Source organism: Morchella sextelata (genome assembly GCF_020137385.1).
Source record: "Morchella sextelata strain SCLS chromosome Unknown scls_25, whole genome shotgun sequence".
NCBI classification, from domain to species: Eukaryota; Fungi; Ascomycota; class Pezizomycetes; order Pezizales; family Morchellaceae; genus Morchella; species Morchella sextelata.
Genome location: NW_025408640.1, coordinates 3,751 through 14,574, shown reverse-complemented (window position 1 = coordinate 14,574; position 10,824 = coordinate 3,751). Strand labels below are relative to the sequence as shown.

The 10,824-nt window shown below is 47.4% G+C and overlaps 2 protein-coding genes across 2 annotated transcripts; one reads left to right on the top strand and one right to left on the bottom strand.

Annotated features, from left to right (window-relative positions):
- Positions 1-726: 726 nt before the first annotated feature.
- On the top strand, positions 727-1,524 carry H6S33_007920 (uncharacterized protein; the record flags this gene model as incomplete). Its single annotated transcript, XM_044839468.1, has 2 exons — positions 727-773; positions 843-1,524. 2 exons carry the CDS (start codon positions 727-729, stop codon positions 1,522-1,524), a joined length of 729 nt encoding a protein of 242 aa, XP_044688111.1.
- A 2,524-nt stretch (positions 1,525-4,048) lies between these two features.
- On the bottom strand, positions 4,049-10,011 carry H6S33_007919 (uncharacterized protein; the record flags this gene model as incomplete). The annotated part of the gene is made up of 5 exons (XM_044839357.1): positions 4,049-4,213; positions 4,238-6,740; positions 6,788-7,576; positions 7,929-8,158; positions 8,215-10,011. Coding segments are annotated over 5 exons (5,484 nt in total), but the record flags the coding sequence as incomplete, so codon positions are not given.
- Positions 10,012-10,824: the final 813 nt, after the last annotated feature.

Below are 10,824 nucleotides of genomic sequence, written 5' to 3'. Positions count from 1 at the left end.
CTAAAACTCATTGTTTTAATTTATAACAGTCTTCATAACGTGTATCCTGATATTTTGTATTTTTGTAAACGGGTAGGAGTTTGACAATGTCCTCAAGATAATATCTCTTCCACCTCACCTACCTATGAACAGTATGCGCCCGAATTCCCCCAAGCCTTTAGAATTACGATTATGGGTGCTTTTGATTGAGAATGTTATATTTGAGCTGACTGGCGGTCAGTATAGCACTCAATGGCTTGAGCATTCTCAGTGTAACCGAATTCAGATCCTAAAACCTTGTCCGATTTCATGAATCTATTGAATAATATGGTAGGTCACAAAGCGTCGAATTGGTCAGAAAGATTCTATGGATTTCTAGAAAATTCCGTCGATTTTAAGGGTATGAGTCATGTTGGGTTTGTGATTGCTAGGCTTTCTTTATGTATATTAAGGGGCTTTGCCCTCGATTCTATTCTCTTTCCCTCTCTTTTCTTCTCTTTGTTTTGGTACTCAAAGGCTTAGGTAATCTACGCTGGCTATTGCTACTCAAGTGCGATTTTCTCTCCTTTATAAGGAGGCCATCTCACTTCTCCGACCTTCCCACCGCTAGACCTAAACTACTGTAAGTTCCTCCAACCCCTCTCGCTGATTAACCTACCAGCCCCTATGAACATCTCCCGTACCCTGCGGAATACTCGCTACCCAACTCTCTAGGATTACATTGCGTCGTAATCCGCACCATACGTCATGTCCACCCTCAACCGACCTACAGGGGTCTCATCTAACAAAATCGAGTAGTTTAAGCATCAGTACGAATAGAATACTGCTGCCCTGTTTGACCACCTCCCTACTATGTTTTAAAGCATCCGACACGAGAGGGATAGTGCTCGTACACTGCTCTCCACCATCTACAAAACTATTGGCTACCTGGAAGAGCAAGTAATACAGGTCAACCTTGACCTCAATGTTGACCACAACGCTCCCGCCCCCAATGTTCCTGTCCCCATTTTTGCTGCTACTGCACCAACCACTGTCTCCACCGTTGGGTCTGAAAAGTTCCCCGAAAAGTTCGATTGCATCCGGACCAAAATCCCCGGATTCGTTACCCAACTCCGAATGAAGCTCGAAGTCAACCGTAATCGGTTCCGCAATGGGACAGTAAAGGTTATCCATGTGGTCAGCTGTTTTGAGGGAAGAGCCCTTGATAATGTCATACAACTTGTTAACGCCAATCCTGCTGACTTCTCTTCCTCCATCACCTTCTTCCTCATCCACATGGAAGCCTCGTTTGGAGACGTAAACACCCGAAGTACCACCCACCGCCAACTCGTCCCCATGAGGCAAGGCAAAGACGACTTTGCTACCTACTACTCGCAGTTCATCAGAAAGTTGTCCCACTTGTATTACAACAAAGGAGTCAAGATTGACGAATTGCCGGAAAGATTGTCGGACAACTTTAGAGACATCATGACATATCGAACGGACAAACCCAATATGGTGGAAGCATATGCGACCCTGTCAGTTACGATCGACAACCACATATAACTGACATGCTACGATGAGGCACAAGGGTGACTTCCTTTCGAATAGTGTAAATAAAGAGAGCGAGTTTTGATGATACTCGTTCAGAAAGAAGAAAATGGAGTTTGTATGTTTGAAAGTTCCCAAGTCTAGAAAATTATAACTTTAAAGGGTCTCTTCTCTATTAAAGATCCGTTGATGATGAGAGGCCAACCTGGGGCAACACCTAGTACCTTATAGGAATACGGCATGTTTGCTCAAGTTCTTTTTCCGACTGACAGTCTTCCTGTTGATAGTCGGGGGTACAGCAACTATCTTTTATCAGGGGAGAGGAGAGTAACTACGACACCTTGAATGAACTTCTGTCCGAGTCAAATCATGCAATTTGCCGAAAGCTGTGGTTGGAATCTTAAGAACTATTGGAAACAGCCGACCAGAAAATAATTGTTTATTCTAACTTTGTAAGAACTGATTTGGGTGTTTTTAAACCGAAGTTTTGCTTTAATAGCTTGAGTCACACTCCCACTCCCCAAAGATACTCCGGAGCAAAACAGGAGCATTCCGGCAGTTTGACACTGCGTAGGTTAGTGTTGGGGATTAAAACGGGTTTTTGGAATTAGATTTTCCATTAGCTCCGGGACACCGCCAGAATCATGTCTGTCGTGCTAAAGTATGGTCTTTGAACGTCTGTTGCAGAGATATGAAACCTCAAAGATTCGACTGCATAGGTAGGGAACCCCCGTCCTGGGTTCTCTGTGCTATCAGCCATCTTTGTACTTCTGTTCCAAGCTTGCCCAGCCCCCTATTTTTAACTTATAAGACTTCTTACTCATTGAGATCCCTGTCCTCTATACGAATAAAGGTACGAGCCCAACTGCTTTTGTCTTCACACGTCGATAAAGAACAAGCTGCTGTTACTTAAGGACGGTGGCTTAACTGATGGAATAGGTTCTTTTGTAACAGCCTTATAGTGGCACTGTTCTAGTAGTGGAATGTCGCACAGGATTTTGAGGTTGTCCCGCAACCGTTGCCCCACAATTCCGGGCTCCGTGGCTATTGGTCGAACAGGACGACCCGAGTCCATTCCCGTCATCAGGTATGCGCGTACAGGGGGTCGTGGTCGTGATTGCGGGGACGGAGGTGGTGGTTGGGGGCTGTTGAGTAGGGTAACTCACTGTGAGTTTTGGCGACCCGTCCTGGTTCACTACCGGCACCGCCACTCACCGGGCGGTTACAACGATCGATGACTGCATGGCACCGAATGCACCGTCTCGAGCCCTAGATCATGACGGCGCATGAAATTCAATGATGCCGCGTTTCTCCATCCTCTGCTTCGATGGAATACATAAATTTCGGATTCCGAACTGCGGGTTACCGCATTGGGTGAATCCCACTTCTTGTCTCCGCTGTGTCTTCTTACGCCAACTCGGATTCTGACCTCCAGGTTACCGCCCGGTGTGTTTTCTAACACTAACTCGGATTTCAATCTCAAACAACGCTATTTGCAATACCTGCAACCCAATATGTGAGTGACGATCCATGACCGACATTCCATATTGTGTATTGTTGCAGTCTAGTAGTGGAATGTCGGACAGGATTTTGAGGTTGCCTGGGAACCGTCGCCCTACAATTCCGGGCTCCGTGGCTGTAACGGGGGTCTCTTCTAAGAGAAATAGAATATAATAGAATAGAGACGGCCGTGCAAGAAAGACAATCAGGTTGCAGATTATTCAAAGATACTATCGCTAGAACTCAATAATCTTTAACGGCTCTGCTACCGATAAGAACTTGGTTTTTTCTTTCTGATTTTGACTGGAGAGAACAGGACTGAAGGGCGAGAATGAACCTGAGTACTTATACTCCAAAGGCCTCTTTTCTCTGCTCACAACTCCTTACTAAGCTCCGGTGGAGCCTTTTCTCGGTGCCGGAAACAATACCACCGCTACCCCGCGTTTCTCTAAGCGTCAGCAGGTGTTTCCGATACCCAAGGCCACCACCCTTAGTCAAGACCTTTGTAACACCTGCAGCCTTGGTTGCCACACAACCGAGGGCCTGCATGAATGAGCTGCCGCTCAGGTGTAAGCTTAATCATTGCTGTAGAGCTTTTCGCTTATTGTAGACTTCCCTAGCATAGTCCCTGCCTCTTTAGTGGACCTACAGTGCTCAGAGGATACAGAGGATCACCGGGCAATCAAAGCTTCACTCTGGCCGGTCTTCTAGTCACTGGCGAGGCATAGACTCGTGAGTCATTGCTCCCATGAATAGATCCCCTTCCTAGCGCCCGGAATGTAGTTACTCTAACAGCTGGTAGCTAACCACACTGCCGGTACTTGCATATCACCGTGCCACTGGCTCCTAACAATAACTCTCAGCATGTAACCGGGCCCTCTGTGTACTCATACACCAGACAGTTGAAATGGCTCCGTTACACTACTCCCCTCTTCCAGGATCTTGGTCTCCGAGATCTATAACCATTCTATTACCATCCATTCTATGTGACAAGAAATTCCGTGATATGCAAGGAAATGAAAACCCAAAGGAAAAAAATCTACAACTCAACAATCCCCTTATCCTTGGGTTTCTTAGGATACCTCATATGGAAATCCCGAAGGGCTTCTTCAGCACTCTTCTTGAGATGCTCCCAAGGTTCCCATGTAGCATCCTCGTTTTCATAACCTTCCCACAGCACTAAGTATTCCACTTGTCCCCTTTTCTTATTGACTCAGCTATCCGCTACTTCTCGGACAACCCAGTTCTGTTCTCCTTCAATCTCCTCAGGTTCCGGTGGGGGAACTCTTCTCTCAGGATCCACTGATGCTCTGTAAGGTTCCAGAAGAGAGACATGAAAGACCGGGTGGATTTCCATTTGGGGGGGAAGAGAGAGCTTGTAGGCACGGGTACCAATAGCTTCTAAGACCTTAAAGGGTCCCATCTTCTTCTGATCCAGTTTTCCCAAAGGCCGCTTTGTTTGCACATTGCGCCGGTCCAACATAACTTCCTCTCCGGGCTTGATTTCAGGCGGTGCCAGGGCATGAACATCATACCACCGGGCCATTCTTAATCTAACTTTACCTAAGCTGGCAGTCATAGCCTGCCAGATAGATTCCCATTGAGATAACATGACCTCGCTCGCTGGATTGTTCCATTCTACTCCTTCCTTTGGGGCCGGCCAGTTGGTCCTGGGTTCATAACCATAGTTGGCAAAGAAAGCCGATACTTTGGTAGACTCAGAGACCGCCGAGTTATATGCATACTCTGCTAAAGGCAAGAGTTCTGCCCAGTCATCCTGTTGATATGAACAATAACTCCGCGAGTAGTTTTCCAGGGTCTGGTTAACTCTTTCTGTTTGACCGTCCGTTTTGGGGTGGAAAGATGTGGACATCTTCAGCTTCACATTCAGGAGACTCATGAGAGATTGCCAAAAGTGAGAGATGAACCTGCTATCTCTATCCGAGACTATGTCATCAGGTAAACCATGGAGTCTCCAAACTTCCTTCAAGAACAACTTAGCCAAATCTTCCGTTTTATTGAGGGTAGGAAGAGGGATGTAGTGCGCCATCTTCGAAAAGCGGTCCACTATTATCCAGATCTTTGTAAACCCACTAGATTCCGGTAATCCCACAATGAAGTCCATAGAGATGGAAGTCCATGGCCGATAAGGTATCTCCAACGGTTGGAGCATACCAAACTTCTTATGTCTTGAGGTCTTATTCCTCTGGCAGCTGTCACAGCTCCGGACATATTCCTCAACATCCTTATCCATGTTGGGCCAAAAGAAGTTGTTTTTTACCCGCTCTAGTGTCTTAAATTGGCCAAAATGACCAGCCACCTTAGAGTCATGGGTATCGGACAGTATTTCCATCTGAAGCTTCTTGTCTTTGGGTATATACCATCTATTCTTGTAGAAGATGAGACCGTTCTTGACCGATAAGTTCTGGTCGAAATTTGGTTTCCTTTCAACCAAGGAGCGGTGCAGTTCCTGCCAGAAGCTATCCTCTTTAGCGGCCGCATGTAGGCGCTCTAAGAATGTATTCTGTAATTGATTCACCCTGACAGCCGCTAGCTTTGCAGGATCCAAAACCAATTGACCTGGCCTAAAAAAGCTCTGTGGCTCCGGCTGCAGAGTTTCACCTCCCTCTCCAAGGTGGTGATCCCAGCGCCTAGATAGTACATCAGTCTTGCCATTCTTTTCTCCCGGTCTGTAGACAACTTTGAAATTGTAGCCTGCGAGGTCTTCAGACCATCTAGCTTGCCGCCTAGTGAGAACCTTGGTAGAATTAAAGTACTCCAAGTTCTTGTGGTCTGTAAAAACCGTGATTTCCTGCTCACAAGATTTGAGCATGCGTTTCCATTCCCGGAAAGAGGCTACAATAGCTCCCATTTCCTTATCATGAATGTCATAGTTGATCTCAGCAGGGGAGAACTTCTTAGAATAGAATGCCACCGGATGTAGCTTTCCATCGTCCCCATACTGAGAGAGCACTGCTCCCTTGGCAAAATCACTGGCATCTGTTTCGACCACCGTTCTCCTACTAGGGTCAAAATGAAGAAGGATTGGAGCGCTTGTGAACAGCCTCTTGAGTTCTTCAAAGGCCTGCTCATGTGCTGGCGTCCAATACCATTTCTTGTCTTTTTGCAAGAGGTCAGTTAATGGCTTGCAAACCTTACTGAAGCCTTCAATGAAGCGGCGATAGAAGTTTGCAAATCCGAGGAATGCCTGTACTGCCTTGATATTTTCAGGGACCGGCCATCCCTTAACTGCCTCCACCTTGTCTTCTGACATAGATACTCCTTCTTCCGAGATGTGATAGCCTAGGTACTCTACTTCTCGGACATGGAAGGATGTCTTACTGATCGAAGCACAGAGATTAGCTTCCCTGAGCTTCTGTAATACCTTCTTGACCAGTAGCTCATGTTCTTTCTCAGTTTCCGAGTAGATGAGGATGTCATCAATATAGACAACCACTCCTTCATCCAGTAGTTCCTTTAGCACATCATTGATCATGGCCTGAAAGGCGGAGGGTGCATTGCATAGATCAAACGGCATCACATTATACTGATACAGTCCATAGCGGGTTCTGAAAGCGGTTTTCCACTTATCACCTTCGGCTATCCTGATCAAATTGAAGCCGTTCTTCAGGTCTATCTTTGTGAATATCTTGGCCTTGAACAACCTGTCTCTGAGCTCACTCATGATAGGCAGCGGGTACTTGTCCTTGACAGTGACCTTGTTCAATCCTCTGTAATCCACACAAATCCGCAATGTACTATCTTTTTAGGAATGAACAATATGGGCGCTGCAGCAGTGCTATTTGATCTAGAGATCTTTCCTGATGACAACTCTCTGTCCCGGTACTCTCGGAGGGCCTTCAACTCTGGAGCGGAACATGGGTACAGCGGGCCAAATGGGGGAGCGGTGCCAGGCAAGAGTTTGATCTTCAGATCATTATGGGAATGCGGCGGCATTTCCTCAATCTTCTCTTGACTGAACACATCGGCCCATTCCCGGTATAGGTGGTGTATTTTCTCAGCAATATCACCGCCGTCCTCATCATGCCATACTGAACCAACCAATTGATAGACTGTCTCTTCTTCTTCCAGCATCTGGTAGGGAGAGATCAGTTCAATCTTGGTGGCCGCTGGGAGACAATTCTGCTTGCAGTAGTCACTCCTCCAGCTTATGGTGTTGAGTTCCCAATTGATGTCCGGGTTATGCTTCCTAGCCCAACTAATTGGCAGGTAACCGGTCATCCCTTCTTCCAAAGTAGCCACTTCCCATCGGAGTGTCTCTTTATGATTTCCCATAGTCATGCGGACCGGGTGAGTGTAATACTCACCTCCTCCCATCATGACATCTCCTTGAGCATCAAACATTGTCAGAGGTTGATCCCGCCGCACTAAGGGAATTCCATGTTTCCTGACAAAACTCTGGTTGAGGATAGCTCCTGTGCAACCGGTGTCAAACAGGAAAGACCCTTGGGCGCCTTCATTCTTTTCTTTGACTGTCCATGACAGTCCTGCCTTCAGTATAGGTCTTTTTCCATGTACTGGTAAGGAGGGAAGCCTCTGTTCCAACCTTCTTTGCTTAATAGCGGGTTCTGAACTTGTTTCTCTTTATCTTTTCAACATAGCTAATAGCTTCGGGCACTACTAAGATCAAAGATCCTTTGGTTCTATTCCCAAGCGATAATATAGCAGGTATGATGTGTAGTAATTTTGGTAGCGGTTGGAAGTGTCTTTTTAGCAAATATAACTTTGGTAGAGCACTGACAGACCAGCTGTTTCGGGTCTTAAACCCATCCTCAGAGTGCTTGGCGCAATCAAATAGGCAGAAACTCAATCATAATTTATTCAAGAGAAACATAGAAACCAAAAACCCCATATAAAAGAAAACTAGTAAACATAGACCCACACAGACACTTTTCTACCAGAGGATTTCATTGTCCGAGTCTTGCTCAAACTGCAAAACAAAATCTTCTGTAACCTCCGGGAGTACAACAAGTGGATCCTCTGATACTACAGCAGTCACTTTAGCCTTCTTCTGAGAGTTGGACTTGCCATTCACTCTTTTCCGCTTTTGTACTCTCACTGCTGCCACTCGGACAACAGTAGGTTCCTTTGACCAACAATCGGTCCATTTGTGTCTGGACTTGCCGCACTATTGCACAAGTCAGTCTATGTACTCTACCAATAGGGAGTACCGAAAGGTCATACCTTCAAGCATACTTCTGCTTTCCTTCTTTCTTCTAGAATATCCCCCGGGATACCCTTCAGTTCCACCGCTTTATCTTTAGGTCCAGGAGTCTTCTGAGGTCCGGAGGAGCTCGCAGCTTCTCTTTTCCTCTTAGGCTGCTGGTCCTTCTGTGCGGAAGGATCCTTCTTGGTCCAAGGGGACGCCTTCTCAGCTGCCATCCCTTGGTACCTTTCATGGGTGTGCCCTAACTCTCTTAGAGCAGTTATCCGCTCCATCAAGGCCTTTGGTTTGGGATTGAAAAGAGCCCAACTCATATCTAGGTCCGCGAGGAGGGAATTGTTGATCTTATCATCCACCAACTGACCCTCAGAGTCAGTCTTCCATATCAGCTGAATAATAGTATTCAGGAAGAGATCTATTCCTCCTCGAGCCGTATAGGTAAGGGTATTCCATTGGGCTACAGCATCATCTCGAGAGATGGCTTCACCGAAGGCTGCTCTAAAAGCATCCACAAAGGAATCCCAACACTTCCATCTCTGATCCAACACCACCGGCATCCCAGCAAGACGGTTGGGAGAGGTTTGATCAATTGAATTGTGGTATGCCTCATACCATCGGATCGCTGCCTCTCCTTCCATCAAGTTGCCTGCATATCGGATCTTAACCTCCTCAGAGGTAAATGACAGGCGCTCAATGGAGAATACATTCTCACATTGCCGGATGAAGGTCTCCACTTGCTCCGCTTTGCTCTGGAACTTGGAAGGAGGTGGTGCCTTTGGTTCTCGGGCCCTGGTAGTAGCAGAAGGGGGAGAGGCGGCTGGAGGTCGGTACTGCTGAGACATTATAGCAAACAAATCCTTTTGTTGCTTCTCCAACTTCTTCTTAAGGTATCTCCGCCAACCTCTTCTATCACCACCTTCTGGTTCCGAGTCTGAACTATCAGAACTGTCTGAATCTGCAGGAGCAGGAGCGTGGGCCGCGGGAGGTGGAGGGTTCTGATTTCCACCGCTTCCACCCTGTGCATTAGCTGGAGGGGGAGCGGCGGCCGCAGCAGGAGGGGCCACAGGTGCTACTGGTGCCAGGTTGCTGGCCAATGGTGAGGTTGCTGCTCCTTGAGTGGCTCCAGATATAGTAAACCTTCCCGGGTTCCTGGCTAGCGGACTTGGAGGTCCTCGGCCTGCACCTTGGTAGAGTTCTCCCTCATAATCAAAGGAACGGTCGGCTAATCCAAGGAAGGGGTTTATTCCTGCAAAGCGGCTAGGAGGTAAGGGAGATGCTCCCACCACTGGCTGCACAATAGGAACAACTCTCCTACTGCATCGGTCCGGAAATGCTGCGAAAGGGCTGGTTTTCCGCTGCATTGTTCTGGTAGCTGCCCTGGAAGAGGACCTGGAGCCTGGATTGAGTGCCGGAGTTGCTGGTCTTCCCACCACCAGTCTTCCTTCATCAAGGGCTCTTTGTATCTCGGCAACAACGTCTGGTGGAGTAGTCAGGTTTGTCCACTCAATCTCCATAGCATCGGCATTCAGTTCATCTCTCTCCGCATACTTCCGGAGTTCTTCTTGAACAGAGTTGACCTCCATTCTCATGTACTGCAGAGCTTCTTCCATAAGAGCATTCTGTGCTGCCTGGCGCTCTTGTACAAGTAGTTGTGCCTGACTGCCCCGGGTCAACTGATTCTGCAGGCTGTGCTGGAGGTAGGTCTGAAGCTCTGTGAAGAACTGTTGGATGAAAACCTCATCGGTATCCTGCCAGGCGGGCTCGCAACCGGGGATGTAGGTCTGTAGAGCGGTCCTGAGCTTCTTAACAAGCTGTGTCTACCCGGTGGCATTAAGCTGGAGGGGTTCTAGTAGTGGAATGTCAGACAGGATTTTGAGGTTGCCCAGGAACCGTCGCCCCACAATTCCGGGCTCCATGGCTATGGGTCGAACAGGACGACCCGAGTCCATTCGTATCATTAGGCATGCGCTTACAGGGGGTCGTGATCGTGATTGCGGGGGCGGAGGTGGTGGTTGGTGGCTGTTGAGTAGGGTAACTCACTGTGAGTCTTGGCGACCCATCCTGGTTCACTCCCGGCACCGCCACTCACCGGGCGGGTACAACGATCGATTACTGCATGGGACCGAACACACCGTCTCGAGCCCACGATCATGACGGCGCACAAAATTCAATGATGCCGCGTTTCCCCATCCTCTGCTTCGATGGAATACATAAATTTCGGATTCCGAACTGCGGGTTACCACATCGGGCGAATCTCACTTCTTGTCTGCCCTGTGTCTTCTTACGCCAACTCAGATTCTGACCTCCAGGTTATCGCCCGGTGTGTTTTCTAACACTAATTCGGATTTCAATCTCAAACAACGCTATGTGCAATACCTGTAACCCAATATGTGAGTAACGATCCATGACCGACATTCCATATTGTGTATTGTTGCAGTCTGGTTTTGCATATCCCCTTGTTAGGGTTAGTCAAAATTACTAAGTAAATGGATTACTTCTGGTAACTCACTGGATTATATTTTTCCGACCCACAAACTTAATTCTTTTGAAATATGTCAGTTTCATGTGAGAGCCGCTAACCACGAAACCTCAAGAAAATTTTTAAATATACTCACAAACTAACTTCTAAA